Consider the following 18019-nt stretch of genomic DNA (forward strand, 5'->3'; position numbering starts at 1 on the left):
CATTTGAATGAGACCAGATGCAAAGACCGTTTGCTTTCTGCCTCTTTTCTATGTGTGCTGACTTAGACTGTCAGGTGAGCTTTCCTAAAAGAGATGCAGAGCCCCCAGTCATTTTTAGGATTGCTCAGTGTGTGGTCAGAGCTGAAAGAAGGCCTGGTCAACCTGTGACTTGAACCTGTGCTTGGTCTTGAACCTGTGACTTGATCTCTATTTGGAAGTTACCATTACTGCAGCCTACCGCTTTGAGATTCTGGGTTCAGTCACCATTTTTAAAATCAGAATTCTCATTCCCATATGATAGAATGAAGCAAGATCAGTTTTGATTGCTGCAGTCATGGAAAACCTTAAATTCAGAGTTGACAGTTAAAGTTATCACCATGAAAGTTCCTTTTACCTAGTGTTAAAAGCATATACTGTTTCTTTTTATTATTGCTATTTTGGTATTTTTGAAGTATATGTAAGGAATTCTGTTACCCTTATCAGATCTTATCTGTTCTGTTGCTCTACTTTCTCCATTCTTTGCTGTTGTGGAACTTTGTTTTTGTGGGGCCCTGGAGAGAGAAACAAAACATAGATGAAATAACTAGTGTAAGTGCTGTGGAGGGGACAAAGGGCAGGAAGTAGAGCTAGGGAGTGCAGACTGGAATGGAAGGTTGCTATTGTAAATGGAGTAGTCAGCGAAGGCCTTACTGGTCCTGTGCACTTTGTGGGGTTTTTTTTTTTCTTGTTCCTTCATCTGGGACATAATCCTGTGCCTTTTCATTTAGTTAAACTTTTTGTGGTGGTGGATTTTGTTCTGGAGGCTGCAAGATTGTACTTCTTGGTTCTCCTGTCTGTGAGGCTGATGGAACAAGGGTGGAAATGCTGTTTTCAGAATCACAGCTGAAGTTGTGAAGGAAAGACCATCTGGTTAAGACCCATAGACATGGAGGCAGCAAAGAAGAAATAAATATCTCTCTCTCCTCCCAAACTCCAGTTTCCTTCTGTCCGCTTCCAATCTAAGTGGAAACCAGCTAGCCTGTATGGGAGCTCAGGAGATGCAGAGTGTAGGGGGTCAACCTCCCCATGGTGGAGAGAAGGGCAAAGAAGGGATCAGAAGAATGGTTTATTATTGAGGGTATTAAAGCATCAATCCTAAAGGAAACCAACCCTGAGTATTCATTGGAAAGACTAATGCTGAAGCTGAAACTCCAATACTTTGGCCACCTGATGCAAAGAGCCATCTCATTGGAAAAGACCCTGATGCTGGGAAAGCTGAAGGCAAAAGAAGGGGGCAGCAGAGGATGAGCTGGTTAGATAGCATCAGTGACTCAATGGACATGAATTTGAGTAATCTCCAGGAGATGGTAAAGGACAGGGAAGCCACGTGTGCTGCAGTTATGGGGTTGCAAAGAGTTGGACTGACTTAGCAACTGAACAGCAACAAAATTAAAGCATAGGAACCAGTAGCCAGATGAAGAGATTCATAGGATAGCAAAGGAACTTTGATCCTCTTGAAGTTTGGAACCTGGCACAGTAGCACCTGAAGACTTTCTGCTCAGACACACTTTGAAGGGACCTGAAGAAAGCATGTGACTAAATCTTGCAATTATATAAGGGAAGATTAGTCCAGACACAGGAAAAGGCAAAAGCCCTATGGTAGGAACAAGCTTGCCATGTTCAGGGAGCACCAAGGAAGCTGATGTAGCTAGAGAAGAGTGAGCAAAGAGGAAGAGAGTAGCAAATGAAGTCAGAGAGGTAAGAGGGTAAAGGTTCGGGGAAGATTGTCTTGGTCCTGGAATAATCCATTGTCCGGACTTTGGTTTTTATCTGGAGTGAGATAGGGAGCCACTGGAGGGTCTTGAGCAAAGGAGCAAAGTGATGACCTCATGGTTTCTTATCTTCCTGCTTGCCTCATTTCTAATCGTTTTCATTTTTGCAAAGCTAATGGACTAAAAATATTATCTCATTATTCTTAGAATATTCCATTTCCAAATTATTAGTTAAGCATCATTTTATATGGTTTTGGCCATTTGTGTTTCTTCTGGAATTACTTCATTATATCCTTTCCCATTTTCTTAAGCTGTTTATCTTTTTCCTATTAATTTCTTGTCCAATTTGGACAAGATCCACATGTATTTTGAATGTAATCTTTTGCCTGTTGTGTGTGTTACAAATGTGTTATTTCAAATCTGTGTTGCCTCAGCCTGTATTTTATTATATAAACATTTTTGTATATTTTAGCCACTCATTTTTATTCATTATTTTCTTTATGACTTATAACTTCCTATTTTATTTTGCAAGGCTTTCTCACCCCAAGGTCATAAGAATGTTTTCCTAAAGTTACAGTTTTGTTTTTCACATTTATATATTTGGGTTTATCTAAATATACTAATATTTTTATCCCTGGAGTATAATAGGGATCTAACTTAATTATTCTTTCCCTTAGTAGATAGCCAATTGCCCCAACATTTTTTGTATATAAGAATATTCCATCTTTTTTCTAACAATTGGAAATGTTATCTTTATCATACATAATTAATTTTTCAAATATATTTGGATCTCTTTCTGGAATTCGTTCCACTAATCTATTAGTTTGTTCTCATGGTGTTTCTATTCTTTTTAAAATTGCAATAACTTCATAAGTTTTAAAATCTAGAATGACAGCCTCTTCCAAGATTTTCCTTGTAATTTTCAAATTTAGTCTTCCCAGAATGTAAAAATCAGTTTTCCAACTTAAAAAAAAAATCTTTTAGGGCTCAAATAAAATGACTTTTAAATAAGTGACTCTTGCCTACCTGGAATTTTGTATATTTTGTGTTTTGGGCTTTAGAATCAGAGATCCCTGAGCTTGAACTCCAGGTCTGCAGTTTACCTCCTATGTAGACTTGAGCAAGTTACTTAGTCTGCCCACCCAGCTTCCTCCTGAAGGAAGCAGTAGAGATAATGCTTACCTCAGAGAGCTTTTGTGAATTTTACATTATTTTATTTATTAATCTGTTAATTGAACTATTATTATGCTTGCAAGTTTATATAAAGTTGCTCAGCATACTATAATTAATTGGCTCAAAGTAATTTAGTAAGTGGGAGCCACTTCCACTATTAGGCATTTTTAAAAATAGGATATCGAAGTATCTTTGGATGGAATGACATGATAACCTGACATTTGCTTCAAAATAACCTGGAAGGAGAGTGAAAGATGTAAGTAAAACAAGATTAGGGTCACAGAGGTTCTTTATGCTACATTTTCAACTTTTGTTATATTTGAAAATTCCCAAAATGAAGTTTTTTCAAGAAATACATCTTTTAAAATTGTTGAAAATGGCAAAGGGTAAACAATTGTTATTTCTAAGGGGAAATATTTTTTATTTACTGTATCGTAGACCTCTCAAGAAGAAAAGCAAGAGGAAGAAAAAGGAAAAAATAGAATAAGAAAGAAGACTCTATTGTGTTTTATCTCCTTTGCCTGTGTGATGAAACACTATTGACCCTTCTGTTACTTTAACACAAACTTAAATGTGTAAAACATTTTTAGAGATTTCAAGTTAATATTTCCAAATTGGCTTTGTGGCTCAGATGGTAAAGAATGTGCCTGCAATGCAGGAGACTTGGTTTTGAGCCCTGGGTCAGGAAGATCCCCTGGAGAAGGGGATGGCAACCCACTCCAGTATTCTTGCCTGGAGAATTCCATGGACAGAGGAGCCTGGAGGGCTATAGTCCAAAGGATCCCAAAGAGTCAGACATGACTAAAGCAGCTCAGCATGCAAGTTAATATTAGGAACAATTTCTGATAAAACTATTCATCAGGAGACCTGGCTCCTGTATAATTTATTACTCATCCCTAGAAGGGGCTGCTACTGCTGCTGCTAAGTCGCTTCAGTTGTGTCCGACCCTGTGCGACCCCACCCCTGGGATTCTCCAGGCAAGAACACTGGAGTGGGTTGCCATTTCCTTCTCCAGTGCATGAAAGGGAAAAGTGAAAGTGAAGTCACTCAGTCATGTCTGACTCTTCGCGACCCCATGGACTGCAGCCTACCAGGCTCCTCCGTCCATGGGATTTTCCAGGCAAGAGTACTGGAGTGGGGTGCCATTGCCTTCTCCTCTGGAAGGGGCTAATTGAGCTTAATTGACCTCTGGGGTCACTTCCAACTCTGAGTCTGTAAATCTGACTTTTTAGTTTACATCATTTCTTATCTTTTGAAACTCAAGAGTGTTCCCTCTACCTTTATAAAATTGATTACTAAGTAAAGAACTATTAATTTAAAAGATATTTATAGGCAGCCTAGGGAAATAGGATAGTATCATTTATAGTGTGAGGAAGAGAGGTGGTGAGAAGAAAGATGGCTCAAGTAATAATTACAGCATAGGACAACAAATGACTGAGTTATGTTCAAAGGCTTTCAAATGCAGAAAGAGTTAACCTTGGGGAAGTGAGGAAAGACTTCCCAAAAGTAATGCATGGACTGATTCTTAAAAATTATTTAAACAAAAATTTATTTCTCATTTACCCTACAGCAGCAAAAGTATGGCACATGTATACAATGGACCTCTGAAGAGATGTTAAATAGAGCAAGGAGATTTTATTTGTAAATAACATGAAACTATCTCCAAGAGATAATATTAGGTAAATAAAATCAGAGTGCAGAAATATAAACATAAGTTATCTTTCTCATTTTTGTTATATAGTTTTTATTGACTATGTCTTTTATGAGTTTGAGTCCAACAAACAATAGCTTAAAGGAAAGTGGTATTTATTTATCTCAGATATCAAGAAGTGTAAAGATAGGTACATCAGAGCTAGTGTAGCCCTAAGACATCACCAGACGTCCAGGCTTCTCATTTCTTCTTGCTCTACCATCCTTAGGTTGTGGGCTCTCTTGAGATGCTTAAAGTTTCTATTATGCCCCCAGGCAGCTGAGCCATATTCCAAACAGGAGGAAGGGGTAAGCTCAAAATGCCAAAGGTGCATGCCCCCTGAATCTATTCCCTTATATTAGAAACTTGGTAGATTTCTCGACTCACCTAGTGGACTTCCACTTACATTCATTGGCCAAACTGTGCTACAGGATCGCCTCTAGCCCCAAGGGATTTTGGGGAGGTGAGTTTTTTAAATGAGTACTTTGTCTCTACAAATACAACCACAGGTATGTTAGTAGTGAGAGAGAGAGGGAATAGGTAACTAGCAATGTCTGTCATCTTATATCTAAAGCTTAGGATGCTAAACAATTTGGAGAAATGTTGGAAGAATATGAATCAAAGCAGATTAAGTTGTTTAACATATAATTGAAAGAAAGTAATTTGGTGAAAGTTCTTGTAAAAATATTGGTTAATCCTCAGGGTTACATTCAATGTAGTAATTACTTCCTTACTCTGATTACTTAACATAAACAGTATTCACTTATGACTCTTATCCAATCAAGATTTAGCATGAAAAAATACCTGAGTACTAAAATATATGTACATAAAATTGTATGAATACTTTTATACAAGATACTTTTTAAAATCCAGTACACTGAAAGTTTACTAGATTACTTTCGGTGGCTAAACTAGGAGTAAGATAATGAAAAGGAAAAATTCTCAGATTCTTTCATACTGTCACTGCTGTAACACTAAATTAAAGGTTGTATAATGTGGCCCGAAGTTGTTTTTCTAATGATAAAATCTTAGAAGTTGTGAGCACAGTACTAGAGTGGAATTGAAGGACAGATTTCAAGATGACCAATCAGTTCATTTCTGTTTCTTTAGAAAGTAGGTACCAATCATCACAATAATTTTGTCTTTTTTCACTATTAACTGGGCTTCCAGGTGGCACTAGTGCTAAAGAATCTGCCTACAAATGTAGTAGATGCAAGAGATGTGGGTTTGATCCCTGGGTTGGGAAGATCCCCTTGAGTAGGAAATGGCACGCCACTCCATCATTATTCTTGCCTGGAAATCTCCATGGGCAGAGGAGCCTGACGGTTTACAGTCCATGGGGTCCCAAAAAGTTGGACATGACTGAGCAACAAGGCACACGCATAACTATTAACTACCAGTCTAAGTAATTTTTTTAATCCCCAAATCTTAGAATTTTAGGACTGAATATTAAATTTAGGACAGAAATCCCTGAATCTTAGAGCTAGAAGAGACTTTGTCCAGTTCCCCTCCTTTCAGAGACAAGAAGACGAACGACCTGGGAAACTGTCTGTTATAAGCAGAGGGAGAATTGTTATCTCCCTTTGATTGAGCTAAATCACTTGATTTGGTATAACCAAATGATTTTTGAGACAACTTGATTACTTTCTCCAGCTACTATAACAGAGAGTCAAGTCTAGTCATACTTTCTCCTAGAAAAGTTTTCTTCTGTAGTGCCTAGAACTCAAAGTGAAAATTGGACAAGTCTGTGGTGAGCATATATCAATCTTGGTAGCATTGTAACTTTGCCCCCTCCCCCATTTACTGTTCATCAGGTAAATAAACATTTTAAACCATCATTGGACACTATGACAATGAGGCTCTGAGTTCTATCTTTGTCTTTCATAAACTGAATGTTCCAACCAGGTATTTAAACTCCCCACACATGGCTGTAATTAGAATCACAAGTAGATAAAACAGGTAAAAGTTCTTTGTGAATCGTGGGTACTGTACAAATTATGGCTTTCACTTTCATTATTACCACTGTTTTTGTTGTTTCTGGCCATGAGGCATTTAAACATTGCCATTTGTTTAATGAATGGAGTTTTATGATTATGGATGTCTTTATTAAAAGCTCCCAATCATTCATTTTCATCCTTAGGGTAATTCAAAACACCTACAACTTTGACTTGCCTGGTTATTGCTTTCTTTCATAAGCTGAACCACATGAGAGATTTATCCAGTGCGGAACCCTTCTTGAGGTTTATACTTGCTCATAATCTCATTGTGCAAATTTTTGTGATGTGTAGCAGTGGACGTTTTTGTAAACTAGAATACATTTGCAGGATACCAATAAAGTACATTTTTATTCATTTCTTTTAGTTAATCTTTTAAAGGACAGTTTTAAATGTTAGCTCCCTTAAAAAAAAGTGTTTCCTGTTAACTTCTCAATAGCCCTTAGGCCTCCATCCTCAGTGATTTTCTTTGGGATGTAGTATGTAGTGAGGTTTTCATCTAAACCACGAATTTACTCTCTTCAGAAGCTGTTTAACTCACTGGTTCCTCTTTTCCTACTTCTGCAATTTGTAGTCAGGTACACTATGTACACTGGAACATTTTTACATATTCTTTTACTTTTTTTAAGCAAAAGGAGTAAATTAGAAACATGCTTTTTCTTTGTAGATGCCAAATTGTTTGGTTCCTTTATTGCATCTTTATATAATTTATAGTTGTGAAACTAGTAGTACATTGTTTTTAGAGAAGAGTCTTTTATTATTTGATTGTTTTGTATATATTTGTCTCCTTTTCTAAGGCTGTTATTCTAGGTCAAATCCTTTTGTTACATGTCCCTTGAGCCTTTGCTTTAGCGTCTTCTGATCTCTCTACTTTCAATACCTACTTTTTAAGCTTTTATTTAGATATATTTTCTATCTTTCAAGTTACCACAGGCAAAAGTTTTACAACCATATGTCCTTATAATACCATATGTCCTTGCTCAATCCTCCAATAACAGTTTCCTCACTACCTTTCCAAATTCTACTGAGAGTTTGCCATTTATTCAGCCTTTACCTTTAGCCCCAAACATTCAGACTCAAAGCTATTGACACATAGTTTAGGCTTTTGTTGCCAAAACACCCACTCCTAGATGTACAGTTTCTGTATCAGATACCTATTGCTATATAGCAAACTATCCTAAATTTTAGTGACTTGAAACAACCATTTTATTTCTTGCCATTCTGGGATCACTCATGTGACCGCATTGACAAGCCTTAATGCATAAACACTTACCAGGCCTTGCTTATGTCACTTGTGCTAATGTCTTTTTGACTGAAGTAAGTCACATGATGAAGCCCAAAGTTAGTGTGGAGGGGACTACACAGGGGCCTGGAAATGAAGAAATGTGGTTCACATGGGGTCATGTGCAACAGATTTCAATGCATTTCTCGTTCTGTATTACTGTGTGCCTTTGGGCAAGTCATTACACTATGTGTAACAATTTTCTCACTTGTAAAATAAGAGATTAATAATACCTTCAGAGGGTGGTTATGAGGTTTAAAATTTTTAGTAATTGTTGATTTTCTGATGATTACAAAGTAATTCTTTTGTCATTTTAGAAAATGTACAAACTATAGAAAATCATAAACAAGAAAACAAACATCTGAAATGCCATCTGATAGAGTCCTATACTGTAAGTTCCTCAAGGGTCTTCTTTATTTTAATTACCACTGTAGGTATATATCTTGGTTCTTATTCTGAAAGATAAGGTCCTTGAAGGAAGGGACCACATCTGTTCATCTCTGTAAATCCCACAGCCTTGTATTTAGGATTAAAAGTGATCATGTGTAAAAGTGCTTGGACTAATGACTGGCACAAATTCTGTTTCCACCTAAATTGGAATTTTATAAGATACCAGTAAGGATTCTTAGAAATCCTGAACTTATACTGAGAACAAAGTATCTAAATGGAACTGTAGGGGGTGGCTGTTATTGGTCATCTTCTCTCTGGGGAATCCTGGTGACTCATGGGATAGAGAATAGGGAATGGTAGAGAGAAGGAAGGTGTCAGGATCCACTTATAGCTCCCAGATAACTTAGTGGAAAAGTCTCTAATAAAAACTTCATTCAAGTCTCTTTGCAAGGGTACTGATACAAAGTTACACCAAACCCTCAGCTGCAATTGCCATAGTTCTGTCTTCATTTTCATGATGTTGCCCTGAGTTTGATGCAGCAGCTAAGACAAAGACACCAGAAATGTATACCTGATTTCCAATGCAAATATGGTAATACTAGTGGGGTCACTTTGTGTTGCTATGTGGGTATATGCAGCAGCACAGATTAGAATACTTTGGACCCTGTCCCCTACTCGAAGTATTGTACCAGCTAAATCAGTAATCATCTAGCTGGTATAATACTGAATTGCCTCAAAACAAACTCTTAATTGATGCCAAAGAAGTAAAAGCACTGTGTACCCATTAAAATATGGTGTGATTGAAGAAATAAAGTACATTTGAAACCTTAAAAAGAAAACAAAACTCCACAAAACTTCAAAATACTAAGTGAAATAAGTCAAAGATAAATACTATATGGCTTCACTTATTTGTGAAATATAAAGAACAAAGCAAAAACCAAAAACTAAACTCATAAAACAGATTGGCGTTTGCCAGAGGTTGGCGGGGAAGGTTGGGATGGGCCAAGGGAGGGAGGAAAAAAATGGATGGAGGTGGTCAAAAGTTACAAGCTTCTAGTTACATATTACCAAGAAGGAAAAAAAAAAAACAAAACATGAAGATATAATGTACTGGGGATATAGTGTGTAAATGGTGACTGTGGTTAATAATACTGTGTTGTGTATTTGAAAGTTGCTAAAAGAGTAGATCTTAAAAGCTCTCATCACAGGGAAAAAAATTGTGACTATGTATGGTGACAGATTTAATTAGGCTTACTGTGGTAATCATTTCACAATACAGTCCTCCCTTGGTGCCCACAGGAGATTGGTTCCCAGACTCACTTCAGATATCAAAATCCATGAATGTCCACAGCCCACAGTCTGTCTTCTGTATCCGTGGTTCCACATCTGCAGATTCAGCCAACCTCAGATTGTGTACTACTGTGTTTATTGAAAAAATGCTTATAAAAGGACCCACATGGTTCTGTGCTGTTCAAGAGTCAGCTGTGTGTACAAATAGTGAATCATTATATTGTACACCTGAAACTAATATAATGTCATGTGTCCATTATATCTCAATAGAAAAAAACTTCATTAAAAAGGAATAACCTGAAAAAAGAGACACTAATCTATGAAATATTTTGTTGTTGAAATCTAAAATCTGACAATACTGATAAGATGGTATTCTTTACACTCAGACAAATCTTACCTTTGTGTTTTAGTCAAAGAAGTTTGGCAGAGATCACAGAACTTATCCATACTGCTCTCCTTGTACATCGTGGGATAGTAAATTTAAATGAATTGCAGTCTTCTGACGGGCCACTGAAAGATATGCAATTTGGAAATAAAATAGCTATCCTGAGTGGAGACTTTCTTCTAGCAAATGCCTGCAATGGACTCGCTCTGCTACAGAATACCAAGGTAAAACTGGGCAGGGTTTGTTCTTATCTGAACTGCCTTTAGGTGGCTCTTGGTTGACTGCGGGAGAAACAGAGGTCTGGACACCCTGCTCCCCCAACTCCACACACATGGATGCTCAGTAAAATTGTGATGAGGTTAATGATGATGATGGCAATATCAACTCCAGCTAAAACTGGTAAATGCTAGGAAAGAGTTTTGAAATTAATTTCCAGTTGTTTTTTTCTGGTAACAGATGGAATTATTTGTTAATTATAGGGTAGCGTTAAATACTCAGGATAATGACGATATCATAAATATTACCTATCATCTCACTATCCAGAGATAATTACTGTAGGTTACTGTTTTCATGTATTTCCTTCCAGTCTGTATTTGTTTATTCATACCTTTGTATGTGTGGATTTGGGGGTAGCATAAGTGAAAACTTAACATGTGTAAGCTTTTTTTAATCCTACCTTTCTCCCCCATTGCATATATGACATGAGCATTTTCCCATATCATTAACATTTTTCATAAGCTTTCCTAATGATTGCACAGTATTCAGTTATTTTGATGTAGTATTGCTTATTTAACAGATTCCTTATTTTGGGACATTTAGGTTGCTTCTAATTTTCTACTCTCATAAATAGATTTGCATTAAACATCTTTACACATCAATTTTTCTTTATTTCAGATTACTTCTTTAAGATAAGTACCTAGAAGTGGTTCAAAGGGTTTGGTTTTAGTATTCTCGATGCATATTGTTAAGCTGCTTTCTAGAAAGACTGTAAATGTAGTCCTTATTTATCAGTTAGAATTTGGTGTGATGATAAAATAAAAGTGACCAAAACAAGATAATAATTTATTTTTTTCTCCCTCCCTCCCTCTCTGTCTCTTTTTTTTTTTTAACATATTATTATTATCTGGGACTAGGCAGTCCAAGGTTGGTATGGTGATTCTAAAGTCAGGAACCCAGGCTCCCCTTATCTTACTGCTCTGCCATTCCTATCTTACCACTTTGTGGCCCAAGATAGTTGCCATTATGTCTTCACTCCAGTCAAAAGGAGGGAAGGAGAAGGAAGGGCAAAAAAGGGCAGATCTCCTCCATTAAAGATGAAGTAAATACACATCCTGGACACCAAGTGCAGCCTCAATGTAAGTCTGCCATCCCAGAACCCCATCTGACTTAACATTTGTCCTAGATTTTTGTTTTTAACAGAGAATGGTTACTTATAATTATATTGGAATAAACCAGCATGGATGGATGGGTTGGTAGAGCTCTGTTTTCTACTCCCAGCCTCTGCCTCGATTTTTGTCTCACATAGGCCAATAATAGGTGAGACCCATGTACTGTAGGGGAAGTTCTCATGTTAAATTATTATTAAATCTGAAAGAGAACCAGCAATAACTCTTCTCTTTTCCCAGTGCTTTCAGACACCCCAATCAAGGACAGAATATAGGACAATTGTTAATACAAAGTACACTGAATGTCTGGAGACAGTTAAAACTCCTTCCTGTCTCAGGTGATAGAAGTATTTGACACTGCTGCCCCAGCTGGCTGTTTGGTGTTATCACCCAGTTGTATGGCCCATGTCTAGACTTCAAGAGTCATAAAACTACCAGGTAGCAGTTAGAAACTCACTGGGAAATATAATAAGTGAGAGGTACGTTGTCTATGAAGTAGACATGTGAGAAATCAAGGCTGATCAGTTCTGTGCAGATTAAGAGTAAATTGAACCCATTTGCTTGTATGATGTAAACTAATAACTATTTTATTATTTGACAGTACATTGTTTTTACAATAAATTGGCAGCAGCTCAAAAACATAAAAGTATGTATTTTATGTTTAAAAAGGTACTAAATTTTCATTTTTTGGAAAAGTTAATTTAATAAGGAATGTATAACTTGTATAACATGTTCCTTGACATTTACTGTTCACTTTGGAAGCCATAGTTGGCTTATAGACCACATGAAAAGGAGAAGAATCAAATCTGCTGAAAAACTGTCAAGATTAGTAGTAGTTACTACTAAAATTAATAGTTACTTTAGGGAGACTTCCTAAACATGATGGTTTAACACATATGGCTGAAGAAAGTATATATACTTGCAACTCTGTAATGCCTAACTTTTGTTGAGATAAACTACTATTGCTCTAAATTAATTTCATTCATTTTTGACCAAAAGCAGTAGCTTTAAGTTTGTTGACTCCAATGATGGAAGAATTTTAGCTAAATAATTCCAGTTTCAGTTGAGTGTTGTCAGGTACTTCAAGTGATTAAATCATTTTTGTTAATTCTAAAAATGTTTTCTTTTTCAGTCCATTCATGAAATCAAGGTAAAACTTTTAGAAGTATATTCTATCAAAGGTAAAGCCATTTTGAGTGAGACTGGAAATTCAGTTTAAAAGTTGAACATGAAAGAAAATTGTTAGCTCACAATAATAATACAAGTACAAATTTAAGCAAAACACAGCACAGTGTTGTGATAAAAGTGACCATCTTAACTATGTTGAGAAGCTATAGAGTAGTTGGAGCTAATTGAGGCATACTCACAGTTCATATTTGCATCAAAACAAGCATCAACATTCTACTAATTGAAATAAAAGCTATTGTTACCAAAACTAACTAATATCTTTATAGTCAGACCTCAGGACTATAAGATTTGGAAGATGTAGCTGATATTGAGTATAAAACTATACCTCAGGGGGAGGAGCTAAGATGGTGGAGGAATAGGATGGGGAGACTACTTTCTCTCCTACAAATTTAACAAAAGAACATTTGAACGCTGAGCAAACTGCACAAAACAACTTCTGATAGCTAGCAGAGGACATCAGGCACCCAGAAAAGCAGCCCATTGTCTTCGAAAGGAGATTTGGTAACCCTGTCACTGGGAGGAAATGGGATGGTCATTGGAGAACATATAAAGCATTCAGCAAAGAGCCAAGCTCCTTCTTCTCCAGAGCCCTGGGCTGTTGTGTCTGGAGCTGGCTGGGCTGTGGAGACTTTTGAAAGTTACTGCCACAAGGCAAAAAGCACTTAATCCTTGAACTGAAATTAACAGTTACTTACTGAACAAGAGTAGAACATTGCATTAACGGTACCCAAAGAAACATGAGTTCCAAAAGCCTCTGGAATGAAGTCACCTGTTCCCTGTGTGTGTGGAGTGTTTCATAGACCCGGTCATGCTGGGCCGTGGGCACAGCTTCTGCATGCCGTGTCTCTGTCTCTACTGGGAGGAAGGCCAACGGCCTCCTCACTGCCCTGTGTGCAGGGAAACACCCTATCAACTGAACCTGAAAACCGACACCAATTTGAGGAAACTGGTACTTCTTGCCAAACAGAAAGGACCCTGTGACTTACCAAATCCTGCAGAAGAGATATGTGAGATACACAGATAAACCAAGAACAACTTCTGTAAACTCACCAAGGATGTGTGTTGTTTACTCTGCTGTATGTCTGAGCAGCAGGCGCTCCCAGGCCTGGTTCCCTTCAGGGGACGGCTGAGGAATACCGGCAAAAGCTTCTGAACATAATGAGGTCTGTGTGGGAAAAGACACAAGAAAATAAAAGAAATCTGAACAGAGAAACCAACAAAATCAGAACATGGGATAGCTACATGAGTACATGGAAGAAGATGAAACAGACTGAATATTGGAAGGTGTTTCACTTAGTCTACCAGGAAGAGAAGCATCATTTAGAGAAGACAGAAGAGGAAAGCAAAGAGATTTTTCACCAGCTCAAAGAAAGTCAATACAATATGGACCTGAAGCAGAAACTTTTGAGGCAGATACATAAGGAGCTCAAGGATTTGTGCCATAAACCAGACATGGAGCTGATCTAGCATTATGCAAACATGTCCAAAAGGGGTGAGTCAGTCCCCCAGCTCAGTGTGTGGCCCATCCCTGGACTCCTAGGCTGGCTCAACCAATTCCACGTGTACACTGCGCTAGATAATGAGAGAGTCATTCATCATGTCCCTGCGTTTGAAGATCTGAGACGTGTTCAGGCTGGTCCTCATGGTCCTGGGGTCGACTCCACTCCACTAAGATCTAAATATTTTCTTGTCTGGGGAGCTGAGTCGTTCACTTCCGGTCAGCACTGCTGGGAGGTGGATGTGGCGGGCTGTTGCAGCTGGACCATTGGACTTTGTAATGACTCTGGGACAAGAGACAGTGACATGGTCCTTGACTCAGAGGGAATTTTTCTACTTCTTTGTATCAGAGAGAACAGTCAGTGCAGTTTCTTTACTGCCTCCCCACTATCACCTCAATATGTCAGAAAGACTCTAGGCCATGTGGGGTGTTTCTGGATTATGATGGTGGTGTCGTGAGCTTTGTGAATGTGGCCAGAAGTTCCCTTGTTTGCAGTTTCCTCTCCTGCTCCTTCTATTCTCCTCTCAAATCTTTGCTATGCTCTGGATACCCATGATCAAGGGCAATTTAGAAATTTGAAAACAGGTATCAGAAATGTCAATAATTGGCATCATTAATTTGTGTCTGTATGACTTTCTGTAATTTCCCCTTCCTTTATGAAATGTATCGATTTATTTTTAAAAGGTTGATATATTAACTGTATAAATTTTTAAATAAAAATGATATATCTTGGGGAAAAAAAACAACTATACTTCAGCACCACGTATTTCAAAGAAGTATGTGCCTGTTGTTAGTCATATTTTAGAAATCTTTATGTCCAAGGATAGTATTGAACTTTGTTACAAATGGTCATCATAGTTTTGGTGACATTTTGTTCAAAATCAATTGGAAATCTGAAATCAAGTATTCAACAAATGAAGTACCCAATGAAACTTTTGTAGAATTGCAATTAATGAAAACAGTTTCCATTGGAACTTTTTCCTACAGAAGGAAAGAAGGAATTGAACAAAATAAATGGTAAGAACTCAAATGCAAAGAATAAAGTTTACAAGATTAAAATGTACAGTTCTGTACTTGTGATTTGGAATATCTCACCTTGCAGGAAGAATCATTTGGTGGTGCTCCTATTTTGAATAAATTATACACATATAGTAATGAAATGAAATTGAGAAGATAAAGATTTTGCTGCATCTAATTTTGGCAAAACATTCAAAAGAATCATAGAGTCAATTTATTTGACAAGTTTTGTCTTATAAAAATATTTGTCAAAGAAAGGTACTCTGAAGGAAGCAAAAATACAGTACCTTGAAAATATTTGGGGTGGAATAGTTACAATTTTCAATATGAAAAGAAAATTAGAATTGAGTATATCTCTTCCATTTAGCAAATTTGCTCTGAACTTACCAAGTAACTCAGAACCTGTAGAAAGAGCATCTTTCTCAATTAAATCTACCAATTGTCATCTACCAGTCATCTACCAATACCGTCAATGATGGTATTGTCATCTACCAATAAGAATCCTTTAAAATGTCAATAATTTCAAATTAATTAACTACAGAGTGCATCGGTGGAGAATATTGCTGGAGGTTTTATTTTTAAATGCCATGTTTTTAAAAACATATCCATCAGAAAAATGCCAGTGACACTATATTAGAGACAGATGTGGCTAAGAAAAAAAGTATGTGAATATGTACCATGAATAGTGATTCTACTATTTTTTAATATTCACATAATCAGTATAAAAAGTTCTTTTATTTTAATATATGTGAATATATGTTATTTTTATTTCTTTTGAAATTTTGTATATTTTTTGAAAATAGTTTTTGAATAGAACTAGTTAACAAATCCCCCAATATAATAAAATCAATTAGCTAGTACAAGCTTCATCAGACGCTTCCCTGGTGGCTCAGATGGTAAACAATCTGCCTGCAATGCAGGAGACCTGGGTTTGATCTTTGGGTTGGGACCATTCTCTGGAGAAGGGAATGGCAACCCACTCCAATATTCTTGCCTGGAGAGAGGAGCATGGCAGGCTACAGTTCATGGGGTCACAAAGAGTCAGACACAACTGAGTGACTAACACACAGACACACACACTACCAAAAGAGTCTTCCTGCATGGTGAGATAATCCAAATCACAAGTACAGAATTGCACATTTTAATCTTGTAGAGCTTTTGAGTTCTTACCATTTATTTTGTTCAATTCCTTCTTTCCTTCTGTAGGGAAATATTCCAATGGAAACTTTGTTTTCATTAATTGCAATTCTACAAAAGTTTCAAAAAGTACAAAGTTTTAATTATTTTATTACTCCCTTTTACATGGCCTAGTTTGGATGATAAATTTTATAGTGTCATACCACTTTAAAGACATTTCTCAGAAGTTATTTGAAATCCTTCTGCATATATTCTGTTGGCTAAAATTTAGCTAATCACACCTAGCTGTCAGAGAAACTCGGAAATACAAACTTTTGTGGGTTGCCGTGTGCCCAGCCAGAAATCTGGAAGATACAGAGAATAGATATTGGGAGACAAATAACATTCTGCCCTACCTTCCCTTCACACATTTTGGTTAATGCATAGTTTCATAAGACAGATCTGCTGGTTTTAGGGAGAACATAGTATGGTGACTTTAGTATGTAGTTTATGTTCATCTTAAAAAGAAGCTAAAGAAAGAAATTAGTTGGCCATATAAAATGGAATTATAAATAATCTCAGTTTACTTGGGAGCCACTCTCTGCGTTTTCCCTCTTCACCATACCTACCATGGTCTCTGTTGAACTTTGGGTCTTGGAGGAGGAAGCCTCAGAAAGTGTGGATCTGGTATGGTTTCTGGCTGCCTTGAGCTGCGCATGACTAACCATACACACTGGCCACTCATGGTTTAGACCTACATACCTGAGAGGAAGATATGTCATGGGACAGATTTACATGTTTGCTCTGATCATCAGTTTTAACTCACTTTAAGCTATTCTGATGAAGTCTTTTTCTTTTTTAAAGATTTATATATTTGTTTTTTGGCATTGGGTGTTCTTTGCTGCTACACGTGGCTTTCTCCAGCTGTGATGAGCTAGGGCTACTCTTCATTGCCGTGCACCGGCTTCTCACTGCAGTGGCTCCTCCTGTTGCAGGGCACAGGCTCTAGGAGGACTTCCGTTGTTGCAGCTCTTGGGCTCTATACAGTTCTGGCCTAGTAGTTGTGGTGCAGGGCTTAATTGCTCTGTGGCATGGGGGATCTCCCTGGACCAGGGATCGAACTGGTGTCCCTTGTAGTGCAAGGCTGATTTGTAACTACTGGACCACAGGGAAGCCCTTGATGGGGTCTTATAAAAGGTTGGGCTTCCCTGGTAACTCAGTTGGTAAAGAATGCCTGCAATGCAGGAGAACCGGGTTCAATCCCTGGGTCAGGAAGATCCCCTGGAGAAGGAAATGACAAACCACTCCAGTATCCTCGCCTGGAAAAATCCCATGGAAAGAAGACCCTGGTGGACTGCTGTCCATGGGGTCGCAGAGTCGGACACAACTGAGCGACTTTCACTTTCATTAACCTTTTATATAAGATTAAGATGGTGGTATTAAATACAAATATTATTAACATACTATAATGACACAAGCAAGTGATCACTTGCTTTAGCCACTTCACTTTATGGAAATAATATTTAATCTGTTCCTTTTCTTAGCTAGCTTGTATCATTCACACATTCTTTCAGTGTGGTTCAAGTTCAGAGAAAATGGAGGCTCTGTTCTCATCAAAATCAAATCAGATTCATAGCCTGTGAAATCCATTCTTGGTGCTTTGCATTCAGAAGCATCACTATAAATGTTCCAGAGTCTAAGACCTCCACCATCTGCTCCATTAGGCACCGGATTTCAGTAGCACTACTTGATTTACCAAAAAAAAAAAAAAGCTTAGCATATCCAAGCAGCAGTTCAGCCTGAAGCTTCTCCTTGAAATAACAATGGTCAAGCATTCCCTTCCCCTCAAGTCCTGTACCT

The 18019-nt window shown here is 37.5% G+C and overlaps 1 protein-coding gene across 3 annotated transcripts in view; it reads left to right on the forward strand.

Moving 5' to 3' along the window:
- PDSS2 (decaprenyl diphosphate synthase subunit 2) overlaps positions 1-18019 on the forward strand; it is a 254362-nt gene that overhangs the window by 144106 nt on the left and 92237 nt on the right. For all 3 annotated transcript variants that reach the window (XM_020892367.2, XM_070450019.1, XM_020892368.2), the window contains one exon: positions 9981-10179. In XM_020892367.2, coding sequence (XP_020748026.1) covers positions 9981-10179 — 199 coding nt within the window. The remainder of the gene's footprint in view (positions 1-9980; positions 10180-18019) is intronic.

This window comes from Odocoileus virginianus, chromosome 19, assembly GCF_023699985.2.
Source record: "Odocoileus virginianus isolate 20LAN1187 ecotype Illinois chromosome 19, Ovbor_1.2, whole genome shotgun sequence".
Taxonomy (NCBI): domain Eukaryota; kingdom Metazoa; phylum Chordata; class Mammalia; order Artiodactyla; family Cervidae; genus Odocoileus; species Odocoileus virginianus.